General features: G+C 55.6%; 3 protein-coding genes across 3 annotated transcripts; 2 read left to right on the top strand and 1 right to left on the bottom strand.

Annotated features, from left to right (window-relative positions):
- Positions 1-6,317: 6,317 nt before the first annotated feature.
- On the top strand, positions 6,318-8,374 carry LOC101915043 (C-C motif chemokine 3-like 1). The gene is made up of 3 exons (XM_005236128.3): positions 6,318-7,142; positions 7,412-7,526; positions 8,034-8,374. The coding sequence occupies exons 1-3, from the start codon at positions 7,070-7,072 to the stop codon at positions 8,131-8,133; spliced, it is 288 nt and encodes a 95-aa protein (XP_005236185.1). The 5' UTR covers positions 6,318-7,069; the 3' UTR covers positions 8,134-8,374.
- A 673-nt stretch (positions 8,375-9,047) lies between these two features.
- On the top strand, positions 9,048-14,571 carry LOC101914867 (E3 ubiquitin-protein ligase TRIM39-like). Its single transcript, XM_013298115.3, has 6 exons — positions 9,048-9,789; positions 10,411-10,506; positions 12,103-12,333; positions 12,471-12,493; positions 12,982-13,094; positions 13,639-14,571. The coding sequence occupies exons 1-6, from the start codon at positions 9,352-9,354 to the stop codon at positions 14,208-14,210; spliced, it is 1,473 nt and encodes a 490-aa protein (XP_013153569.2). The 5' UTR covers positions 9,048-9,351; the 3' UTR covers positions 14,211-14,571.
- Positions 14,572-21,018: 6,447 nt separating this feature from the next.
- LOC101911925 (C-C motif chemokine 4 homolog) lies at positions 21,019-22,431 on the bottom strand. The gene is made up of 3 exons (XM_027784752.2): positions 22,249-22,431; positions 21,776-21,890; positions 21,019-21,447 (listed from the first exon to the last, which is right to left on the bottom strand). Exons 1-3 carry the CDS (start codon positions 22,385-22,387, stop codon positions 21,360-21,362), a joined length of 342 nt encoding a protein of 113 aa, XP_027640553.2. The 5' UTR covers positions 22,388-22,431; the 3' UTR covers positions 21,019-21,359.
- Between the last annotated feature and the right edge of the window lie 1,568 nt (positions 22,432-23,999).

Raw genomic sequence — 23,999 nt, 5'->3', positions numbered from 1 at the left:
GGCACAGGGCTGTTCCTTTGCCTCAGGTTCCATGGGGAAATGATGGGGAAGGTCTAGAAGTGAGCAGGGTGGAGGGAAGACAGGTTGGGCATCCCTCCTCTCGCCCCAGCTCTTTCTTGGAAGCCATCTGCTGAGGTGCTCTGTCCTCTTCTTGCTCCTGTCCAAGAGGTTGGACTGCAGTCTGGAGGCAAAGGGTGATGGGAGAGCATGTCGTGGGGGTGTCTGTGGGGACAGATGCTGTCTCCCCCAGCGCCACACACCCAGGTGTAGCTGCTTTTGTATTTCTGGGGCAGGAGGCCTGGGGCTTGGGCTGTGGAGCGTGGTCACCTTCCTTGCTTTCAGTAGCTACCTGGGCTGTCTGCACCTGAGTAACTTCTGCAGGATGGAGGCCATGGGTCTGGTGTCTGCTGGGACATGGAGAGGATGATGTGTGTCCCCTGTCTTCTTCCCTTCGGGCAGCATAGTGCTCAGCAGTGTGTGACACCCACCAAGCACTAGCTCAGGCTGGGCAGGGGGGACCAGAGCTGGTCCTTCCCCTGTTGCAGGGCTCCGTAGGGCAGCCTCCCCTTGCTGCTTGGTGCTTTGTGGCTCCTGTCCATAGAAGCCCTAAAGGGGGGCTGCTCCCTCTCCGCCAGGACTTTGCTTTTCAGCTTGTCTCAACCCAAAGGTCGTGCAAGGAAAGGGGGAGAAGAGGGGGGAGATGGGCCACAAGGGACTGTAGGGGCTGTGGGCCCTGGCCAGGGCTGAGGGATGCTCTTTTCCCAGGGGCTGGGAGCTAAAGGCTCCCTTTCCAGACACCCCCACCCCAGCCAGAGCTGGGAGAGTCCCAGGGTGCTGCTGCAACACTTCTGCCCTCCCATGGCCTGGCCCGGGCTCAGAGAGAGCACAGATCCCCCTTGTTTCAGCAAGAAAACAGAGGCACAGAGAGTGCTACAGTCCCTCCTCTGTTACCCGCTGGCTGCGCCGGAGCAGGCGGGCACAGGGCTCTGTGCAAAGATCCTGCTCTCTTACCCTCCCCCGGAGGTGAGCTCCCGAATGGTCCCTGTCAGCGGTCAGCGGCCGTTTTAGACACCCCAAGGCACAATCTCCTGAGCCCGCCCGGGGGGATGAGCTGTCCCTGGAGGGCACATCTGGAAAGCCATGCAGGGGGAGGGCAGTGGCCATGACCAGCCTTCCACAAATGCAATACTGCAACCATTTCTGGCTGCAGGAAAACCTCCAGGCCTGGTGAACAAGGCTATTTGCTCTGACCCTGGGACAAAAGCATGAGCCAAAGTGTTCACCTGGTGCAGGGAGAAGAGCAGGGTCTCTGGTGCAGGGTGGCGGTCCAGCCCCAGCAGAAGGGTCGGTCCCTGGCAGAGCACAGAGCACTTGGGGCAGTACAGTGCACCAGGAGGAACGTGCATATGGCCGGGTTTCACCTTATGATCCCATTTTTGTCATGCTTTGGGCAAACCGGTGCTGCTGCTAGGTCCTTGGCTGCTCGTGCTGCCAGAGAGCCCTTGGGCTGCTATGTGGGGTGCAAGCAGAAAGGGAAGGGGCAGTCCTGGCACAGGAACGCTGGCTCTGACCTGGGAGAGCATTGGAGGCAGAGCAGCCGCTTGGCAGGGGACTGGGAGAGGGTCTTGGAGGGGGCTGCTAAGCTGATGAGCGTGAGGGTGCCTGGGGCCCTCACCTCTGTCCTGGGCAAGGTGTCCTGCCTGCCCAGGTTTTGCAAGGAGGGCTGTAACTCCAAAACGTCAGCGGGTGTGTACACTGCACTAAAGCCTCAGGAGCTGCCTCTGCTGGTCTAAGAATTGAAAAGCAAAGCTGAGCATGGATCTACAGGAGGAGACCTGAACCCAACAGGGACCTTGGGCTGCCTGGGTGAGAAACTCGCTCAGGAGCAGGGTCTGGAGGTGGGAAGTGTTTGCCATCTGCTGGAGAGCGTCCCCATCGCACGGGCAGCAGGTCCGGCTGCATTGCACTGAGCCCAGGGCAGCCCTGGGGGCGACCACTAAGCCCAGGCTGCTGGTGCCGGCAGCGGGTGGTGGGAGAAGCTGGTCTCTCCCGAGGTAGGACGTGGCAGGCTTGCTTGGCTTCTGTGTTGTGAGACAGCCTTTGGCTGCCAGAGCGGGATCGCTGAGGAAAGCTTTTATGTGCAGGACTTGGGGTGTGCAGGGCTGCATGCAGGACCCTGCGCTTGCTGTGGAAGAGCGTGGGTAGTGTCTGAGGCAGGGGCTGCAGGGCTGTAGACCTGAGAGCCAGTCTATCCCCGTTTTCCCTTTATGATATGGGCATAACTCCCCATTTACCGGCGCTCTTGTGGAGCATTGCCTTTGTCTTCTAGATACCTGAAGTCCCACAGTCTGTTGCAGGCGTCACACGTACCTCCAGCTGAAGACAACAGGAGGCAGACTTTGCAAGTACAAAGCACCAGCTAACGCCAAGTGCTCAGAAATGTCCTGGATGTCTCAAAAGCTGACACCCGAATCTTTTTCTCCTGGTTTCTCTGAACCTCAGCTGCCGTAATTAAAGCACTCACGCAGTGCTATAGCTGCTGGGCAAACACTGCCCAGCTCCAGGCGGGATGGTGCTCAGTGCTGAGGGCATCTTCAGGGAGACAAAGATATATGTGTGCGTGGCTGTAATCTGGTAAAGGCAGCCTGCATCTGTCCTTGCAAGTCCTGCCAAATTTCTGTGAGGGCCACATCCTGACATGGCAGCCAGCCACCTCCCACTCTTCAGGTTCTTGATCCAAAAGTGAGGCTTTTCTAGGCACCCCAAATTTTTCTTGGAAAAGCGCACAAACTGCAGCAAAATGTTTCTGCCTTGCTGTGTGCTTAGAAACCGCTGGTGTCTTTCTGCTGACATTTACAAAAAATACTCATCTGGAGGCATATACTGATATAAAAATTTCAGCCCAAGGGTTTCAGTGCAATTTCGCAAGCTACTCTGTACAGTTTTGTAGGACCAGTTGTCCTGGGGAATCAAATAGGAACAGTCCCAGAGGATGCAGAATAAGGGTCCATATCGCCCAGCCTTAGTACCTCCAGATGTGGCTGCAGCAGATGCCTTGAAGAAAAAGACAGATATTTGTGCTGCCTCCCTTGAGTGCATTCTCAGCCTCCAACCATTCTCAGTTTACAAATCTTGAGATTATCGCTTTTAAATCCAAGCCCTGACTCAGACACATGGAAATTTCCTTGCGATCACCATGTCCCTTGGCAAGGAGCTCCTTGTATGAAGAGCTGCTTCCTTCTGTTCATTTCAAACCTGGCTCTTGCCAGCTTCATTCGATGGTCTGTGGTTCTTGCCCTGGGAGGCACAGTGATAACCGCTATTTGTCCCTATTTCTAGGCCACTCATCATTTTGCAGACCTCGGTTCCCATGTTAGAAAGTTTCAATTCCTCTGGAAAATACCTATTTTCATCTGAGGTCTTTCTTGTCTTTTTTGGAGCCATACCACACAGTGAGCGCTGACATCCCCCAGTCATTCTGTTTCTGTTTCCAGCTGATTTGCTCCCAGTTAAAACCAGACTTTCCTACATTAGTGATCTGGTAGCTCCCAGGGGCGCTGTGATAACGTGATTCCCGAGTCATGACTCCAGCCTGAGTCAGTGTGGTGGAGCAGGCTGCCTTCAGGGCTAAGAAAAGACTTCCTCCTGCGTGCCAAATCGGCTCTGATGATGCATCCAAAGATACCATGTGTGGTTTCTATCGAAAGCTGAAACACACCATAAGGCAGAGGTTTCACAGACTCCATAAATAGCTACTATTTAGGATGTATGATATGGAGGAGGTTTTAGAAATCAAAATATTTAGAGATTTGCATTATTTGTCTTGGCAGGAAGCATCAGCCAAGACTGAAATACAAAATCTTCCTTCAAGGAAGGAACAGAGTTGAGGAAAACAGTGAATAGGGGGAATAACGGAGGTGTCAAAACCTCCAAGAATTCTTTTTGCGATGAATGGAAGTAGGAAATGCAGCCCGGTATATCTGAAAGGAGAGATAATTCACTGAATATGTCTAGGCGCATTTATATTCCTGATAGAAAATATTGATTTTTCAGAATGAATCTTGACATTTCCATCAAACCCATATTTGAATATTGCAAGAACATCCAGAACATTCAGCTAAAAGCAGCTCCAAGCTGGGCTGTGTTGGTGTGAGCTGCATCAGCAGGGACATCTCCAGCTCATTCCCCAGTCTGTTCTCCTCCTCTCACTTTTATTCTAGTCCCTGTGCGGAGATGTGCAACAGGAATATTAGGATTGGTCTGAACGGGGAATGTGTGCACGTTGGGTCTGCACACACTGGTCGAAATGGAAGGAGCAGGGGAATGAAAGCGGTAGACGTTGATGGCACCTAGGTTAGCAGGTCACGGGTGCATCTCCTCTTGTCTCATCTCAGTCTGATCTCAGTCTTGCCTCTCCAAGGCGGTTTCCCAGCCTGCCAGTCCCTCAGATCTGCTTCCCAGCCTGTTTCCAGCACCCTCAGCCCCAACCTGCCATCTGTTGCCTCAGGCAGGGGTGTCAGTCTTGGTCTGTTACCTTGGGCACCCCAAGCTGTCAGTCTCTTGCCTCAGGCAGCACATCCACAGCCAGCCCGGGAGTTGCCAGAGGTGGGGGAAGCGTGGGTGCAGGGCGAGGGGGGTCGCTTACGGCACGGCTGAGCTGGGCATGGGGGTGGAGGGAGCTGCTGTGTCTCTGCCCCAGGCATCCTGTCAGCACAGATGGACACATGTCGCAGGACGGGGGCGCGGAGGGCGTGCGGAGGTGCTGTGGATTTGTGTGGATTTGGGACTGTGACTAGACACACACCTTCCAGGCTGGCCCTGCTGCTGCTGGTGCTAACATCTTGTGCTGGGTGTGCTGCAGCTCCCTGGGACAGCCACTCTCCTGAGGCTCCCTGGTAGGTTAAGCTAGGTGCTTCAGGCACGATGAGCCACTCATGACCGCTCAAGGGATGGACCAGCAGCAGGCTGACATCTGCCCAGCCCCACTGCAGATGGACACTGCAGCCCAGGACACTGGTGATGGGACCTCATGCCCCCGGGGGTGCAAGGTTTCCAGCATCCAAATGGGCTCTGGAGCACAGGACAAGGAGGGTTATAGAGCAGGCAGGATCCCAGATGAATCCTGGGGTTTTCCTCAGCTCTTCAGAGCAAGGTACCATGAGTCCTTCTCTGCCACGGGTGAGTAAAGCCTCAGGCTTGATTCCGGCTGCCTTGATTCACTCTTGCTCTGAGAGCTTAACCCCTCAGCATGACCTGGGATGGCAGCAATCCCGTCAGTGAGGGAAGAGAGATGCAGAGAAATGAATGGATACGCCAAGGCTTTCGCGGCTGCAAAGGCAAAGCTGGGAACTGAACTGTGATGGCTGGCAGAGGCACCGTGGGTTGCGGGCTGAATGGAGACTGCCTTGCTGTGTGATGGCAGCGCCTGTCCCTGCTGCAGCAGCCTCTTTGCAAAAGCCTCGCTGCGGCGTGTGCCCTGGGGTCCCAGGGCTCTGCAGGCAGACCCTCCCTGGCCACCCGCTCTCCAGGCTGGCACAGGCTCCCCAGCAGCCAGGCAGCCACGCATGGTCCTGCCCTGGCTCAGTTTTACTCATGCTTACTGTTTTAGTGAAACAAAAGGCTCTGTGTGAAACAAATCCTGCAATGCCACCTAGCCCACACTTTCTAACAAGTCTGGCTCCCTTTTTCAAAGTGTTCAGTCTACTGAGACATGGTGATGGTGTGCATCGTGCCCTGGAGCCCCAGGCCTGGAGTCAGCTCTTCTTCAGCTGGTCCAGGGAATCTCTTCACTTCCCTTCTAGTTCCTCCTCTGGGTTCCTAGAAGGCCACCGCTTTGGGCAGCAGTTTCTATTTTGTAATCTCCTTTGTAGAGGAGTTAGATCATCTTTCTTCACTGGACCATCGCAAAAGGCAGCCTGCTCATGCAGCTTTTGCATGGCAGCTGTGGCTGTCTGGCACCTGGACACATTTACTAGCACCATGAAGACCCTATTCTTCTTCTGCTCTCCTGAGGCTTCGTCCGCAAGCCTTTGCCTGGAAGTCCACGGAGCCTTTCTGTAGGGATGTAGCATTTCCAACAGAGGTTTTTCTGCCAGCGCAGTGACACCATTCCTGTTCCAAACAATATGAGCTAAACCAGCAAATCTCATCTGTATGTGGCTGTGGCTGGTGGGACAACAACAAAGTGATGTCAGGAGGGTGTGGGTTCTACACTGCTGGAGCCAAATAATCCATCTCAACCAAGTTTGCTGTGCTAACACGGTCATGAGCTTCTAAAGCTCTTTGTAAACATTAATGGCTGATTCGCATGTCCATGGATAACATGGTGCTATCTTGGCTGTCACTGGTATTTGTGAAGCTGCAATGTAGCAACAGAACCAGTTTCATAATGACTTGCTGCAAGTGACGGTCGTGGTCAGAAGAGGAGCCGGGACCTGGGATGACGCCACGCTCTGTGCTCTGCTCTGCATGCTTCCCTCTTGATGGCCTGGGGCTGGTGGAGGAAGCCCCCATCTCCTGCGGGAGGACAGGGCCCTGTGTGCCTTGCTGGGCTGGGCTGCCTGGCTCGGGGCTCTCCTGCTCCGGCTGCTGTGGGAGAAGCGAGCTGTCCCCGGTCTGCGAGGCGGATGTTCTAGGAAACACGAATGCATGGCAGCCATGGTCATTCTTCATCCCTTGCCATCATGTGACCTCTAGGCAAGAAGTCCATCTGCTAATTTTCTGAATCATTACTTCTAGGTTCTCTACAGAGTCCTTTGGTCAGGGGAAGGGAAAAAAGAGGTCATATCCTGTTCTCTGTCATTTTGTGGTTTGATATATAACATGCCATGTTAGGGCACTACTCTTTCTGGGGCCCTGGGCACTTCCCCACCCAGGGCCCTGTGGTACCCCTGACACAGGACTTTTTCCACTGTGTCATGACTTCCAGCAATGTTTCCACTGCGTTTCTGTCCCCGTTTGCCGACTCCCTCTATAAAGTGGCCGAAGGCAGGGACGACGTGCAAGGCACAGCCAGGGCACTGCAACACTCTCTCCTGACGCCCACAATCCACCTCCACCCAACAGCAGCATGCAGACCTCCGCGCCCGCCCTCGCTGTACTTGTTGCAGCTGTCCTCTACTGCCAGGTCTCCTCTTCTCCACGTGAGTCCAAGCTCTCCTCTCTGAGGAGCTCTCGCCTCGCTCTGCTGCGTAAGGTCTAGTAATGCTCGGCAGCTCTCCCTGCCACACATCTGCTGTGGGAAAGGAGACGCACACCTTGCTACTCCAGATTCCTGTGGGAAGGGAGGCTGTGGTGGGAGCCCATGGCGGGAGCAGCACCCCTTCCAGCAGGGACCTTCTGGTCTTCTGACCCTGCTTCTCTCCGCTGGTACTTTTCCTGGTCTGGTTTAAAAACTTAACTTCTCTTCCAGTTTCTGTCAACTTTTCTGGTCCCTGCTGCATCAAATACAGCACCAAAGCGTTTCCCTCGAGCCGTGTGGTGATGTATGAGCACATGGGCAGCCACTGCTTCCAGCCAGCTGTGATGTGAGTAGATCTCCCACCTGAATCCAGGGGGGCCCTGCCTCACTGAAGGGTGGCAGTGCCTCGAAACTTCAGCCCTCACCCTGTCCTGGCAGGGGAAAACACTAGGCTGGGCTCTCCCACGTTAGCAGAACAACCTGGAAACACCGCAGAGAGAGGCCAGTCCCACATCCCGTGCAGCCAGTTTCTGGACCTCACGATTAGATTTGAGCCAAAAGAGCTCTTTCTGGTCACCCCCCCTTATCCCCACATAGCGGTACTGAGACAGGATGGTGTCCCAGCCGGAGTAAGCTGGGAATGAAGTGGCTGAAGTGGCAGAGAGCAGGACACCTGTAATGACATTAAGCCGCAAACACCCCCTCCCCATGTTTCCCTGGGACTGTTCTGCATCTACAGGGCTGTCTGGTTTGGCGAGGTTCACTGGGGGCAAGGAGCAGATGGTCTCCTCTTCCCCTCTCTTTCCCTCTCCCTCTCCCCTCCTCCTCACCTCGACTGGATTTCCTTCTGCAGATTTACCACAGTTGCAGGCAGGAGGGTCTGTGGCAATCCTGATGATAAGTGGGTCCAGGACATCGTGAATTACCGCAAGGACAAGGCAGGCAGTAGCTGAGCAATGCCCTGCTCCCTCCAGGCATCACCTCTGCAAGGACCTGCTCTCATGGGCACCTCTGAGACACGTCCCTGTCTTCTTACTGCCTGTGAAGTTGGCAGACTATTTAATACAGCGTTTAGCTCTAAGTTTATGAGAAGGCAATTTTAATTTATTTGGTATTTGTAGTGAAACTTTTTATTCTAATTTATATGATTGTTTTGAAGTTATTTTTGTATAATAAAAAGGAGCAAAACCTGCAGCTTCTCTTGCCATCTCCTGGGATGCTTCAGGGAGGCTGTGCTGGGCAGTGGCAGCTGGCAGAGGGCCCAGGCTCACACTGGATGGGTCTGTGGGGCAGTGGGGTGGCTCCTGGCTGCCACCAGCCCCTCTGTGCTGCACAGCCCCCAGCATGGCTGAGCACTGCTCATCCTGCCTGCTCCCCGCAGGGTGCCGGGCAGCTGCTTGTGCCTCCTGCCCCTTGCCTGCCAGGCTGGGCTTGAGCACTGCCCCGGTGGATGCCCAAGCATGTGGCTCTCTGCCATGGGTGGGTGTCGTGGGGCATGTTTTGGTGTGAGCAGCAGCGTGGTAAGGTGCAGGGCTCAGCAAGCTTGGCCAGTGCCTTCAGGCAGGCAGGGGGCAGGCAGCGGGGCAGGCAGGGGGCAGGCAGGGGGCAGGCAGGGGGGGGAAGGCAGGGGCAGGCGGGGGGGAGGCAGGGCCAGGCGGGGGGCAGGCAGGGGGGGAGGCAGGGGCAGGTGGGGGGCAGGCAGGGGGGGAGGCAGGGGCAGGTGGGGGGCAGGCAGGGGCAGGCGGGGGGAAGGCAGGGGGGAAGGCGGGGGGGCAGGCAGCCGGGGCAGGCAGGGGCAGGCAGGGGCAGGCAGCCGGGGCAGGCGGGAGGCCGAGGCTGCCTGCAGCCGGGGCTGCTCCCAGCCGGCAGCCGGGGCTGCTCCCAGCCGACAGCCGGGGCTGCCCGGGCGCTGCGGCCCCGCCGGGGTCACCCGGGCGCAGGTTATTCCCGGCGCTCCCCGGCCGCTCCCTCTCCTGGCACATTTCCCTTTCGCTTCCCCGCGCCGGCCGCAGCCGTCCCGCCCCGCTCCTCCCCCGCAGCCCGGGGCCGCCACGGCCGCTGCGGCGAGGCCGGCTTCGCCCTCGGGCTCGTGCGGCGCTGCCGGCGCTGCCCGGCCGTGAGGCTCCCGCAGCCGCCCCTGCCTTTGCCGGCCGAGCCGCCGGGGAGCGGCCATGGCGCTGGCGGGTGCCCTGGAGCGGCTGCAGGAGGAGGCCATCTGCTCCATCTGCCTGGAGTACATGAGCGAGCCCGTCAGCATCGACTGCGGGCACAACTTCTGCCGGGGCTGCATCGCCAAGCACTGCCAGGACAAGGGTCTCTGGGCCGACGGGCCCTTCTCCTGCCCGCAGTGCCGGGCCTCCTGCCACCGCAGCGGCTTCCGACCCAACAGGCAGCTGGCCAACATCGTGGAGAGCATCCGGCAGCTGGGGCTGCGGGGTGGCCCAGGGCAGGAGCCGGAGCCGGGGACCCCGCTCTGCGCCCAGCACAACGAGCGCCTCAAGCTCTTCTGCGAGGAGGATGAGCAGGCCATCTGCGTGGTGTGCCGGGAGTCCCTGCACCACCGCCTGCACACCGTCTACCCCATCGAGGAGGCTGTGCAGGTGTACAAGGTAGGGGAGGCTGGGGCGCTGGGGGTCCCTGCCCTGACGCACCTTGGGCACGCTGGTGCCGGGGGGATCAGCCACCCAGGCCCCACTGCCCCTCTCCCAAGAGCCCCGCCAGCACCGCCGGGAAAGCAGAAGAGGGTGGCAGCGAAGGTGGCACTCACACAGCCGCCCGCATTGCAGGGATGGGGCCGGACCCGCCGGCTCCCGGGCTGTGGAGGCACCTGGGCTCACCCGTGTCCGTCCGGGCACAGGGAGGCCACCTACCCCTCCATGGCCCCCCGGGAGAAGTTGGGGACGTGCCCGCTGTACTCAGTGATGCTCCCAACTGTGTGGCACCTGCTGCCCCGCACCCCGGCGCTGCAGCGGGCAGCCACTTTGCTCTCCAAAACCTGAACAGTGAAAAAAATAGGGGAAAACCCGAGGAGCGTGGAGAGGGTTAATGCTGCGTGCAGAGTGAAGAGAGCAGCTGCTGGGTTCGGGTGCCAGGGCTAGCACCGCCTGGCACTGGGTCACCGTCCGCCCCGGCTGGCACCAGCAGTCCCAGGCAGGGGGGGCCTGGCCAAACCTCGGTGCTTGGCAGGTGCAGCTGGGCTGAGCTGCTGAGCCTGTGGCTTCTCTTTTCAGGTCAAACTCCAGAAATCCCTGGAGCATCTTTCAAAGGAAGTGGAGGACGTGAGGAAGCGTGAGTCAGTGGAAAGGATGAAAACCCAGGAGTGCAAGGCAGGTGCCTGACTTAATTCTTAAAGAATGAACTTCAGAGATATCAGCAATTAAAAAAAAACCCTGAATGATCTTGTCTGGGGGCCATGAATTTGGCTTAGTCTTCAGGACTGGGCATGTCCCCACATCCTGCTGTCATATGTAGGACCAGTGCTGGAATCCAGGCTCAGTAACCATGCGTGGCTCTACAGAAAATTACAAAGGTTGGCAAAGAAATGCTTTGCAAAGAGCAGCACGCCAGCTTCCCCAAAATTACGGGTGCTTGTGTGCTGGTTAAATACATAGATGCTGGCTGGTTTTTATTTGCCTTTTGTTTTACAACAGGCACTTGAGTTACAAGCCAGGTGTGAGCCATAGAGTGAGCTCTGCTACACAGCGATAGGAACTAGATGTGTTTTCATTAAGAAAAAGAAAAGCTGAATTACTGCACCTCTGCCCGACTCCAGACAGTCCTGGGGAGACCCAACGCCAGCAAAACAGCTGGCCTGGAAGCTGGAAAATAAAAGTACCTGCAGAAAAGGAAACAAAACTGCTGGACCGAGTTATTCAGCCCTGAGCTGATGATTAATCAGCTTTGGCAGGGAAAACAGGTTTCTCTGGACTCTCCGAGTTATTTGCTCAGCTCCCCGCCTGCCTGCTGCAGCCTGCTTGGGGTGGTGGGTTTCTGGGGTGGCCCTGTGCCTGCTGTTCCTCTGGGATCTGGGCTGGGGCTGAGGCTGTGAGAGCCATGTCTGTCTCCCCCATCCACCTGAGTCAGGGCTCGGGGCATTGGCTCAGCTGCCCCCGGCTCCCTCCTGGCTGCTGTTTTAGTAAAAAGGAAAAAATACCTCTTGCGAATTCTGGTGGGAAGTGGCTGTGACCATCCTGGCTTATCAAGCCTTTATGACTCAGGTCCAAGAAATCATGTGCTCAAACAGAAAAATAAATGCAGTTCAGTTTTGTTTATCTTCTGCATTTTGAGGTTTCATGGTACCAGCTACCTGCAGTGTGTTTTCCTGGTGCTTCAGGTTTCAAGGGAAGTGCCAATTTTAAGGGCTGAGGAAAAAAGCCCTAAAGCACTGGCAGACTGCTGCCGGCTCCTCACCCTGGGCTGTCGTGGGACACCAGGGGAGTCCCCTTGGCCTCCCCCTCTCCATCCCTTCCCCAGCCCGGGGTTTGTTCCCCTTGCTGTGGGTTTTTCCAGCATTTCCCAGGCTGCCCGAGTAGTGGGTTAGCCCGGGTCTAGCTGAAGGTACAAGTTGTACCACATCTCACAGAAACCTACCCTGACACCTGATGGCATCTCCTTGCAACCTAGTGGCATCCCGTCCCCTGTGCTCCACCAAAACATCATCCGACATCTGAGGTCCAGCTGAGCAGAAATGCCCCAGGCAAAGTCCTACTGCTGGTAAACTGAGGATGTTGAGTGGAAACTCAGGCAAGGTGAAAGCACAGCAGTTAGCCTCTGGCTGTTTTTTTAAATAAATGTGCTTATTTAAAAAAATGTGGTGGTTTCCCAGGGCCTGATGCTGGGCACGGATGCTGGCACATCCAGCTCTGTCTGAGCTGCCTGGCTGATGTTGCCTCTCTTCACCACATGTATCTTCTTATCCCAAGGAGACGGTGAAGAAAGAGCGGGAGAGGATTGTGAGCGAATTTGGGAAGCTGCATCGGCTGCTGGCTGACGAGGAGAAGCTGCTGCTCCAGAAGCTGGAGGAGGAGGAGAAGCGGATTCTGCTGCTGATCAATGAAAACCTGGCCAGGCTGGTGGAGCAGAAGTGCTTGCTGGAAGAGCTGGTCCTGGAAATAAAGGAGAAGACCCGGCAGCCAGCCGACGGGCTGCTCAAGGTCAGGCTGTGCCACCAGCCCCGCTCACTCAGCCCCAGTGCCTGTGCTGTCTGGGCAGGTGGTGGGGGCCAGGCTGGCCGGTGGGTGCGAGGCTCTGGAGCCACACACCCAGGAGGGTTTTTCTCTTCTCCTTCTAGGACATGAAAAGCATCCTGAGCAGGTAGGTACCCATGCTCATTTCTCCTACCGCCTTGACTGCCTCCAGGCTCTGCGATGTACCTGTCGGCACCATGCCTGCCACCCCCTGTCCTCTCTGCCCAGTGTCTGGCTTGGTCCTCCCTGTGGCTGCCAAAAGAGGGACTGAGCCCAGCGAATGCTGGAGAATGGACCCCATCCTCTTCTCCTAGGGCCCCTGAGCCAAGGTCTTGCCAGGCCTTATGATGTGCGAGATGTGTCCCCTCCTGAGGGACATGCTGTCCAGCAGCCTCGCTCCTTCCTTCCCAGGGACTGGCGCTGCCACCCCTGCACCACGCAGCGCTGGTCCCACCAGGCTGGTCTTATTGGTTGTCCTGGTGCGCTGCACGGCCAACGTGCTCAAGGGCAGAGATGCACCAGTGCAGCCCAGAGAGAGGTGCCAACCCCTGCCCAGCAGGACCTGGCCGTGCTGTGGGCTCTGCGTACAGCCCATGGGCATCGCTCTCCTTTCAGGTGCGAGGGGGTAAAGTTCCAGTCCCTCAAGGCTGTGCCTGTGACCCTGAGGGAAAACTACAGCATCCCCGAGCACTGCCTGAGCATGAGGGACATGCTGAAGAAGTTCAAAGGTAAGGGGGCTGCTTTCGTGCCAGCTTCTGGCACATCTGGGCTCAGGTCATCCCTCCCCATACCCTCGGGCACGGGGAGTTTTTTTCCAGCAAACTGTCCAGCTGGCCCCAGTTTGTGTACTGAGTTCAGGCTGGTTTCATTGGTGGGGAGACCTTCCTCCTGCTGGTCTTCAATGGGTTGTGAGGTAACCCCGAAGCCTAGGAGGTCACTTGGGAATTTCAGGCTCCATGTTGCCCATGATCTCTTGCTTTCAGCGTTGGTTGTTTCTGAAGCGGTGCCAGGGGCTGCAGAGCTGCCCCTCATTCTGCTCCTGCTCTGCAGCCAGATGGCAACTGTTTTGATGTGGTTTATAGTTAGCATGATTTTCTGTATTGCATTTTCCTGCTGCCAGGCAGCACTGGGAGCTGTGCAAAACCACAGGTACAAGCAAATAAATGTGGGAGGCAGGAAAACATGGAAGCCCAGCATCCAGGTCACAGGCTGATGTCTGTGCCTGCAGACCCCTGAAGCCCTGTCTGTCCTTCCACCTTCCTTTCGCTCCAGTGGACGTGACTCTGGACCCTGAGACGGCGCACCCTGAGCTCACCCTGTCCGAGGACCGCAAGAGTGTGCGGCGCGGGAGCAAGAAACTGCTTCTGTCCCTCTTCGACAACCCCAAGAGGTTCAGTACTGCTCCGGTGGTGCTGGGGAGCCAAGTCTTCTTCTCAGGCCGCTGCTACTGGGAGGTGCAGGTGGGAGACAAGCCCGAGTGGGGCTTGGGGCTATGCAGGGAGTCTGCCAGCAGGAAAGGCAACGTCCTCTTCTCCCCAAACAATGGCTACTGGGTGCTGCATCTGCAAAATGGGGGCAACTATGAGGCCCTCACCTCACCTGTCTCCCCTCTGGCCCTGAGTGTGAGACCCCGGCGCATCGGGATCTTCCTGGACTACGAGGCAGGAGAAATCTCCTTTTACAATGTGAGCGACCGCTCCCACATTTACACCTTCACTGACAAGTTTTCGGGGAACCTCCGGCCTCTCTTTTTCGTGGGTGCCTTTCTGGGGGGCAGAAATGCAGAGCCCTTGGTGATCTCCTGGGTCAGGGACACGCAGGGGACTGGGTGCATCATCCTGTGACAGCAGCTGCCCTGGCTTCTCACTGGTGGGCAGAGACTGGGAGCCCAACCAGCTCCTCCTGTGAGCAGGGCAGCACCGGGGAAATGTCTGTGCCTTGGTGAAAGTCCTGGCAGGGTTCCCGTGTGCTCCTGGCTGCTGGGGGTGACCCGCCACATGTGACACCCACCGTGTGCCATGCCTGTGCTGTGAAGGGCACTCTGCAGCAGGGATGTGCCATAACCCTCCCGCAGGGACAGGGGAGCCCACTGCCCGCCACTGTACTGCTGCTCATCTCGTCGGCTGTACACATGCAGCCTGCTGCATAGTGCTGATTTTGGTGTGAATTGTAGTGGAACAAGGCAATAAAACATTGATTTGGGGAGCCTTGTGCAGTTAGCAGTGTGGCTGTGGTGTGTCGTTAGCTCCAGCTAATCCACAATGTCTCAGAGGGCAAATGGTGCTGCTGGACCTGGTTCTCTCCGGCCCAGAGAGGGTCCCCGACACATCCCGCTGTGGCATCGGTGGGGCACCGCAGCGAACCCGGCACCCGCCAGGCAGGGATTCGGTAGCAGCAGCTGCCTCTGTAGCCTTGCTTCAGCCCCGTGGTGCTGGGTCCTGGGGCAAGGGCCGGAGGGTGTCTGATGGGTGTGGGTGGTCCCCGGGCTGCTCTCTCTTGTCCCCTGGCAGGGAGATTACCTCCAGGTCTGGTAGCTCCAGTCCCTCTGCCTCCCTGCACAAGCCCTCTGGGTGGGAAATCTCCAAGCGTGGGAAGCAGTGTGTTGCCCACCCCAGGATGGGGGCACTTTGGGGGCTGCAGAACCCAGAGAAAGAATAATAACCCAGCCTCTGCTGATGTCTCCAAAGGTCACCTTTGGTTTCTCCATCCGCTGGGACATCCCTTCCCCTCCAGGCTATGTTGCTGCCCTGGCCTCTTGCCTCAAGCAGCCTGCCACAGTGTTGGCGGAGGAAAAACTCTCAGGTCCTTAAGCTCAGCTGTGGCATCAGCCAGTCCTGCTCATCTAAACCAAAGTGCCAGGAGGCAGGAGACACTGCCCTGGGGGCAGACGGCATGGAGGAGATGCCAGCAGCCAGGGACTGCCAGCTGGAGTGGCTGTGGAGTGTGTCCTTCAGGCAAAAATAGTGAAGCTGCTTAATTTAAAGACTGATTCAATTCAAATAAAATGAAATTTGATAAAGCACAGTCTTAAAAGCTCAGCAACAGTTTCTCCGGGGGTGTCCTGGATAGTGCTTTAGGAGTCTTATAGTGAAAAATGATGCTGGACCTGAGACAGCAGTTCCTGGGCTGCGTTTTGGGGATTCCCACCCCCTCCCTTCAGCTGCAGGCTCTTTCTTCTGGAAGCTGCAGGGCAGAGAGAAGAGGGCAGCTGAAAGAGCCCAGTCGCAGCTTCGCCATGTGCCAGGAGGGAGAAGGGCAGTGGGTCTCGGTGATCTCTGCAGCTCAGTGACCTCCGTGGAGATCTTACAGAGGGAGTTTACGGAGCCTGAGAAGGTAAGAAAGGACATGAACTTTGAGGTCTTGACAGAGGGCTGGAAGCAGAAGCAGTTGGGGGTGGGGGAGGAGTGGTGAGGACAGCCAGGGAAACCTGTTGTGTAGGGTGACCGCTGGGAAGGGACCAGTCTAAATGTCACTGAACCAGTGGCAGGAGGAGCTGGTGGGATGGAAACTGTCCAGAAAGCCAGAGCAATCTGACCATGGCAAGATGAGTAGCACTTGCTGCAGCGCTGGAGGGACAAAGTGTTTACAGAAGAGGCGAGAGGAAGTGCAACAGTTTGGAGATCTTGCAAATAGGGTGAAGAAATGAATGAGCAGAAAGGATGTGAACTCACCCTGATGCAGCATCCAAACCATTCCTAGAAGTTATGAATCTGCCTTTCCCAGGAAGGAGGGTAAAGGTTGAAGACATGAAATTGCCCTTGAATAGGCTATAAAATTTTCCATCTGTTGGACTCTTTGCATCACCTGCAACTAAAAAACTGCTCGGGGCAGATACCAGTCCCCTCTGAGATGCCTGGACTGGTTGGCAATGGGCAGCTAGAGAAAAGCCAGGGCACTGGGACCCGCCTTTTAGAGCTCCCTGCTGACTTAAATCTATTTCTAAAGCTCTTTATAAGCAGGTGTTTTGTTTAGATCATGAAGAGTCAAGCCTGCCCCTATCCTCGGTGGAAACACATTTATTGCCCGGCTCTGGTCTCCACACAGATCCTGCCCAGCAAGGACCAGGTCCTGCTCAGACCACCCTCCCCAGCCAGGAGGGATGGCTGCAAGGCACAGAGTGGTCCAGCCTGAGCACGTGGGTCGTCCTGCAAGGGCTGCTGCTCCCCAGCTCCAAGCAAGCTGGTGACCCTCTCTCGTGGTTTAACCTCGGCCAGCAACCAAGCCCCACGCAGCTGCTCTCACTGCCCCTCACCCAGAGGGATGGGGAGGAGAATTGGAAAGGAATGTAAAGCTCCAGGGTTGAGATAAGAACAATATAATAGGTAAAACAAAAGCCACGCATGCAAGGAAAGCAAAGCAAGGAATTCATTCACCACTTCCCATGGGCAGGCAGGTGTTCGGCCATCGCCAGGAAAGCTGGGCTCCATCACGCGTAATGGTTACTCAGGAAGACAAACACCATAATGCTGGATGTCCTCCCCTGCCTTGTTCTTCCCCCAGTTTATATACTCAGCATGTCGGTATATGGCATGGAATATCACTTTGGCTAGTTCAGGTCAGTTGTCCCAGCTGTGTCCCCTCCCGATTCCCCGTGCCCCCCCAGCCCTCTTGCTGGCAGGGCCCAAGGAACAGAGAAATCCTGCACCAAGTGTAAACATCACCCAGCAACAACCCGAACCATCAGCGTGCCCTCAGCATGGTCCTCACCCCAGATCCAAAACACAGCACTGCACCAGCTGCTAAGAAGAAAATCAACTCTGTCCCAGCTGGAACCAGGACACCCTCACACGACATCGCAGGTGTATTTATTACCAAGGAGGCTGACCGGTATGTGCCAGGTAATCATAGTCACACCATTTCCATTTGATTTCCATACACTGAAGGAAGATGGGCATATACACATGCCTGTACATACATTCTGCAGGGACGTTTTGGGTTGGAACAGTCTCTTCCTGCAGTAGGTTGCAGGATGGGTCTGCTCAAGGTGTCTGGTTTTACTGAAGGGAGTAATCCCTCGGGACACAACATCTGGCAGAACAGCCATAGGTTGGGGTTGGGTGATCAGGGAGCTGTTTTTCTGAGCCATCAGTACATTAATGTCGCAGAGGCTGTGGCCTTGCGGCAGCTGGGTCACCCAGAGGCGCTGACTGTGTCCCCTGTTAAGATTCTCTGCAGCAGAATTGACAGGCTTGCAGTTGTAGAAATGTGCTTTCTCAACACATGTTAACATTTTTCTTTCTCTTCTAGTTCAGTGGAAAACATCATCTTAGGGGGATGTGAGCAGTCACTTTGTGTCTTTCTAAGAACTGAGCAGAAATGCTCTTTCGGGTCTTCATTGCTACTTCATTTTGCCTTCTGTTGGCTGTTACAGGGAAGGTGGTAGCCAGGCACCATTTCCAGCATAATACTTCTGTGCCTTCCTCAGCCCTGCAAGTCTGGGATATATCGCTGCCTTAGGAAAACAGTGCTTTTGTATGCAGCATGCAAACCCATCCACTTTTACACGCCCTTTTTGGATGCTGCCCACCCCCTAAGAGGTATGCTCCCCCATCTTGGTGCCTCTGGAAGACATTTGGTGTCTCGGTGTCTCTGGGAAGAGCTGTTTTGGGTGGAGGACTGAGCCTTCCCTCCCTGCAGCAGCCACACATCCCTGGGATGGTGAGGAAGGCACAGCGCTGGCACTTTTGAGCACACAGGCATTTTGCCTTCAGGCTGTCTCATTCCTCTCTGAAAAACTGGAGATGTAAAAGCCGTCAGACCATGAACTCTGAGTGCCGTCACTCTGTACCTCTATCAGCACAGCTTTTCCTCCTGTGCAATGCCAGACCCCGACCACCAGCTCCCCTGGCTGTCCTGATACCTCAGAATGCCTATGGACACCCCAGGGTGACATAAACTACAAATGTGCATGTGCATGTACATTATAATAATGATGTTATTCTTATCAGAGGAATGATGTTACTTTTGTTCACAGCTAGACTTACCCAGGGTTTTAATTACAAATATTTACTTTTATATACATTGAACAAATTATTCAGTAAATACCACACACTAGTTTCAGGATGAGTCTCTTTTTTAGGAGTTCACAAATTCTGAAACCCTTGACACCACTGCCCTTGTCTTGGTCTGAATCCAGAGGAAACCCCCGGCAAACCACCCTCCTCTTGGGTCCCAGCCTCCCTTTTCTCATGTGCTGCCTCAGGCTTAGTGCCCTCTGCTTCTTGCATTCACCCACCCTGCCCACAGTGGGGGCTCCCCGAGCACCCCCCAGGCTGTTTTTCAGAGGGATGAACATCATGATTAGCCCCCGAGACCCTTGCATGAGCGCCAGGGCATCCTGGGGGTCCTCCGCAGGCTGCATGGTGTGAGGGTTTCCTTGCATCACTCAGCTCTAGCAGCAAGGCCAGCCCCAAAGAGCTGCATCATTGTATATGGCAAATACATCCCCTGCTCTGGCCGGGGTAATCCCCGGGCGCAGATCTGAGCTGATGGCAGCATGGGTACCGCAGCCCCTGCCTGCCAGTCCCTGCTCCGGGCTATCTTCTTGCACTCCTCCTCCTCTGAAAAACGTGGTGGCTCTGAAGATGGCCAGGGATGCCTTCTCCATGCACACACCTCTGCCTGCAGGCTTGGAGGCAGCTGTCAGCTTGCCAAAAACTGCTGGCTGCCTTTGCCTTTCTGGTGCAGGCTTTGTTCACACCCCTGTGCCCGGGGGTGTGGATTAACAAGCATACTGTATTCCTTGCGTGCACTTTGAGGGCTCCTCTGAGCTGTCACACGTAGGTGGGTGTAAGATCAAGAAAGACATGAGCAATTCCGGACTCCCTGCAGGCTCCCAGAATAGCGGTGAGGAGTTAGCTGAGGTACCCAGGGTAGGTGTCTGCTGTGGGTGGCTTGGATGTGACCTGGGTTGTTAAGGACCTCGGTGCGTGGGGTTGTTTGCCACAGGCTCCAGTGGTGCACGGGCTGGATGGTGCTCCCTGGGTGACCCTGTGCTTGTGTGTCCTTTGACAAGAAACCCCGAGGCTGTGTCACTGCTCCCAGTGCCACGGGGGCAGGTGGGGCTTATGTCCAAGAGGGACTATGAAGGCTTAAGCCATTTTGGGATGACCCCATCACATGTCTCCCCCCTCCTGTCCCCTGCTGTTCCCTGGAGCGAGGGCAGCTCTGGGCGCTCAGCTTTGTGCCAGTCTCAGTCCCCAGGGTGAAGCTGCTGGTCTCCAGCGCTCAGGTATGGGGCTGGCTGGTACCCAACAGCCAAGGTGGCCTCACCTCCAGCATGGCCACTATAAGCCCCACTCCTGCATCCATCCCTGGGGCATGCAGTGTCTGGGGAGGCAGGCCTGTGACCAAAGCCACCACCCTCGCGTGCAGGAGCAGCTCCTTGTCATGGAGGCACAGCCACCTCCATGGTGATGCCCACCTGCACCTCCCAGCCATGGGCTCCCTCCCAGCAGCATCTCGGGGAAGGGGGCTCTGGTTCTGCTCGCTGGCACACCTCTCCGTGCTATCCCCCTCCTCCCCAGATGCTATTTTGAGCTGGGTGCAGTCAGTGTTTCAGCAGGATGACTGCTGGGTGCACACCGCCCTGTGGGCCGAGGAGCTGGGGGATGCAGTTCCTGAAGTGATGAGGTTCCTGACATAACCAACATAACGCAAACACATCCACACCCCCTGGTCCCTTCCAGCCCCCACTGAGGCTCCTCTTGCTGCACGGCTCCCACCCAGCCTCCACCCTGTGACTGCTTGTCTTCACCCCTCCCCAGGAGCCCCCTTCCTGCTCTGCTCCCTGGTGTCTCAATGATGTTCGTGGTTGTCCTCCCCGATTCAGTGTGTGATTGGTGTGGGTGAGCTGTGTGCAGGCGAGTCTCTGATCTAAGCCTTTTTTGTTGGGCTGCCCTATAGGCACCAGAGGTCCAGGCAGGAGGAACCCAAACCCTCATTCTTCAGCTGACAGCGCCTGCTCAGAGCTGATGCGAGCAGCCTAAGTGCTCTCAGTGTTGTGGCTCCATCTCCTTCAGCTCCGGTGGGAGACCAGCCCCAGGGCTGCAGGGGAGAGGTCTCCTTGCAGGGGCAGATCCTGCCTTGGGGTCTGGCAGGATGATTGCAGGGGGACTCTGCATCTCTGGACCGGCATCTCCTGAGATGGGCAGGTTTTGGAGGCGTGGAGAAAAAACACCTTTTCTCATACGAGGGACTCATGTCCCAGCTAAATGAGAGTTTAATGAAATGGTTCTAAAAATCTTGTAGTGAAACATATTTTTTCCACCCTCAGCTTTGGGAATAGCTGATTCATTTTAGCTACAGCTCTCAGAAAACTTTCCTTGAAACAGCCAGCATGTTAAATTTCAGCCCCTAAAGGTAACATTTTAATTGACTATAATGGGGCCAGAGATGGAATTTAACTAGCTGCCAGTAGTCATAATGAGTAGTGATTAAATACCTTCTAAAAAGAGTGAGCCAAGCTACCTGAATGTAATCTGTGCCCTTGTCACACCTACTCTTTGTGATTTTTCTCTTATTTTGCAAAACAGGATGTTTGATAGGGAAAGCTTGTGGGGGGTGTGGCAGCATAGAAAATGGAAAAAGAACATGTCACTATTAAAATTTCAGCAATTGTAATCACAAAGAACTGGAATAGATGCAAAGACAGAAAGTTCTTACAAAAATATTTATTTCTCAAAATTTGAATTAAATATTACATTGAAAATACAAGCAATTAAATACAGAAAATATAAACTGAGCATGAGTCTTCACATAAAAAAATATATCTATTAATTAAAATTCTTATTTGTCTGGAATGGAGTTATTGCACCTGAACGCTCCCCTATAAAAAATTAAATAGCAAAACACTGAAGTCAGGATCTGGAACATTTTCAACTTCTCAGCTAGCTTTAAGTGACATTGAAGTATTTCTGACAGCGCCCGCAGGTGGCTGTGGCTCGCTTGTCCCGGCAGCCAGGGGACACGGGGCGCAGGGTCTGCCCGGGACCTCAGTTCAGCTCCAGCTCGTTCATGTACTGCTGGACCCACTCCTGGTCGGGGTTGGCACAGACCTCGCGGCCCTTCTTCGTGACAAACCTGTGGGGTGCGGAGAGGTAAGTTTTCAGCGGGAGAGCACTGCAAGGAGAGGAGCCCTGCCCCAAACCCAGCCTTTCCTGAGGACCAGCAGAAGTCGGCCATGCCGCATGCTGTGCCCATCGCATCAAGCAGCCACCAGTTCCTTTGCAAAGCAGTGGAGCAGGACCGGCGCTGAGCCCACAGACCATCACCTTGACCTCTTGTCCCCCCATGTCTTCCGTCCTCTGGGGCCAGCCTCCACCCCCTGCCTTTTGAAAAGGGGTCTTTCCCTCTCTGGATCCTCAGCCCAAAGGGAGAGCCCACCCCCACCCCGGAGGAGAGGACTTACACAACGGCCGGCTGGGAGCACTGGCTGTTGGTCTCGTAGTACTCCACCACGAAGCTGCGGGGCAGCTGCCGGGCGGTGTAGCTGAAGCAGCAGGAGGTCGGTGGGTCGGAGCCAACTGTGAAGGGCAAAGGTGGTCATTAGCAGTGGCAAGGGACGGGGAGCAGGGGCAGGGAGCTGGGTCCACCAATCTGGGTCTGGGGCGCCGGAACAACTTGGAGGAGGAAGAGAAAAGATCAGGCCCTTTTTCTTCTTCCTTTGATCCTTTCTCTTTCGGGTTGACCCTGAGCCGGCAGTGACACAGCCCGTGTTGTGCTTCAAGCTGTGCCTCTCCCATGACAGGAGAGCCCAATGGCCCTGGGGCACCTGCTAGAGGGTCTGACACTGGAAGGGACCCGGGGGCAGAAGGGATGGCAGAAGTGACCCTGTCCCAGCAGCGACATCTTTCCTGTTCCCATTTAGAGAGGAGGACTTACTTGGTGCAGCAGAGGTTTGATAGCAGAAGATGGCAATGAGAACAGCGAGGGCAGCCACAAGGACCTTCATGTCAGCTGAGAAGTGGTAGCTGGAGCTGAAGCAGGCAAGTGGAGCTGAAAAGCCTCTTTTCTGTCGCATGCTGAGACAGCCAGCAGCTCCTCAATTTATAGGGTGAGAAGGTCCATGCAGTGGCTTGCGTAGGCATGATGGAATTTCCCCTAGAGAAGAGACTGCTTGTGGTGCAGTCTCGTGGTGGAGTGGAGCAGCAGCCCCAGCCCCGGAAGGGTGAAGCTCCCCCCTCGATTCAGTGCCTCTTCAGTGACACAGGATATGAAACAATCACCATTGCTATTTCTGCTTCTTTCTTGCATGTCCCTTAGTAAGAAGTTCCCTTGCGGAGGTTCCCGCATTGGTCAACAGACCCCTATTACCCAACCTGCCCAAGAAGCTCGAAGGCGAGAGTGTGCCGGTGGGCTGAAGAGCGTGAGTGGGATGAGGCCATCAACTTCCTGGTTAGGGAAAAAGGGGCTGAGGTCTCTTCTACCATGCACTGTTTCCCTCCTGCATCTGCACAGCCCATACTGCCCCAGCAGCAGCAGATGGGAGCTGTCACCAGTGGGCTCCATGTCCTGCGTGTGCTTCCCACAGTTTGAAGGGACTCAGGCCACGTCCTGCAGCTGTGACAGCACTGCAGGCACCAGCACAGGTTACAGTGGAGTCCCAGAGGATGAAGCACTTGAGTTTCCTCCTCAATTTAAGGGAAGGGAGATGGGGTGATCTCCTGGAGATGCCTCCTGCGCTCCAGGTCCTATAAGGAGACACTAAATGACCAATTTAGATTAGACAGTTAAATGTCAAGGGCTCCTGATAGGTGAGGCCTATCAGTGATAAGCAAGAAGATGCCAAGAGCCAAAAGAAGTAGGGAAACTTTCAATGTGACACTGAAGATGAGGCAAAAGGAGCTCCAGAAGCAAGGTGACAAGACACTGCTTCTGAAGATGAGGAGCAGATTAACTGGGGAGTGAGGGTGTGGGCAGAAAATGGGATGTCCAGAAAAAACAGAGTATCTCATCTCAGGAGAAGAGAAAAAATTGTAATGACCACAGACAAGGAAGAATGACCACACTTTATGGGAGAGAGTAAGATCTCACAGGTCTCTGTGGGCTGGGCAAGGGCTGTGACCAGGGATGGTTCACTGGGAAGAAGCCGTACAGACTGCCATGGAGGTCTGCCAAACTCCTCTCTGTCCCTGGGGAGGGAGCTGATGGATGCTCTGGGAGAGGGCTGTCCAGCTGTGATGAGATGTTCCTAGAAGGACATCTCTTCTCAACAGAGAAGTAGGTACATCTCTGTGAAAGTCTCCATTTCATTGATTTCAAGACATCACTAGGTGGTGAGTGATATCTTGGCAGATGCTGCCTGAAAGTCAGTGGAAGGACTGTGATGTAAAGCGGAGCAACCCAACCGCACCACCAGCACCTCTGCACCCTTACTGTGGTGCTGGGCTCTGACTCACTGTGTTTCTATTAAAGATCCCAGCTATTGACCCAAGCGCCTTCTGTAAATAACCTGGTGCTTTCCAAATATCACTCCAACACCATGTGGTGTGCACAGCCCTCCACCAGGTGTGGCAGGGTAGCTCCACGCAGGTTAACTGCTCTGCTCCATGCAAGCAAAGAAGGGTCTGGAGGACAGCGTGGTCCTGGACTTGCACAGGTGAAATCCCAGAGGTGGCCCACCCTCAGCGTAG

Source organism: Falco peregrinus, chromosome 2 (genome assembly GCF_023634155.1).
Source record: "Falco peregrinus isolate bFalPer1 chromosome 2, bFalPer1.pri, whole genome shotgun sequence".
NCBI classification, from domain to species: Eukaryota; Metazoa; Chordata; class Aves; order Falconiformes; family Falconidae; genus Falco; species Falco peregrinus.
The sequence above is the reverse complement of the archived record's forward strand: the minus strand, read 5'-3'. Positions and strand labels throughout refer to the sequence as shown.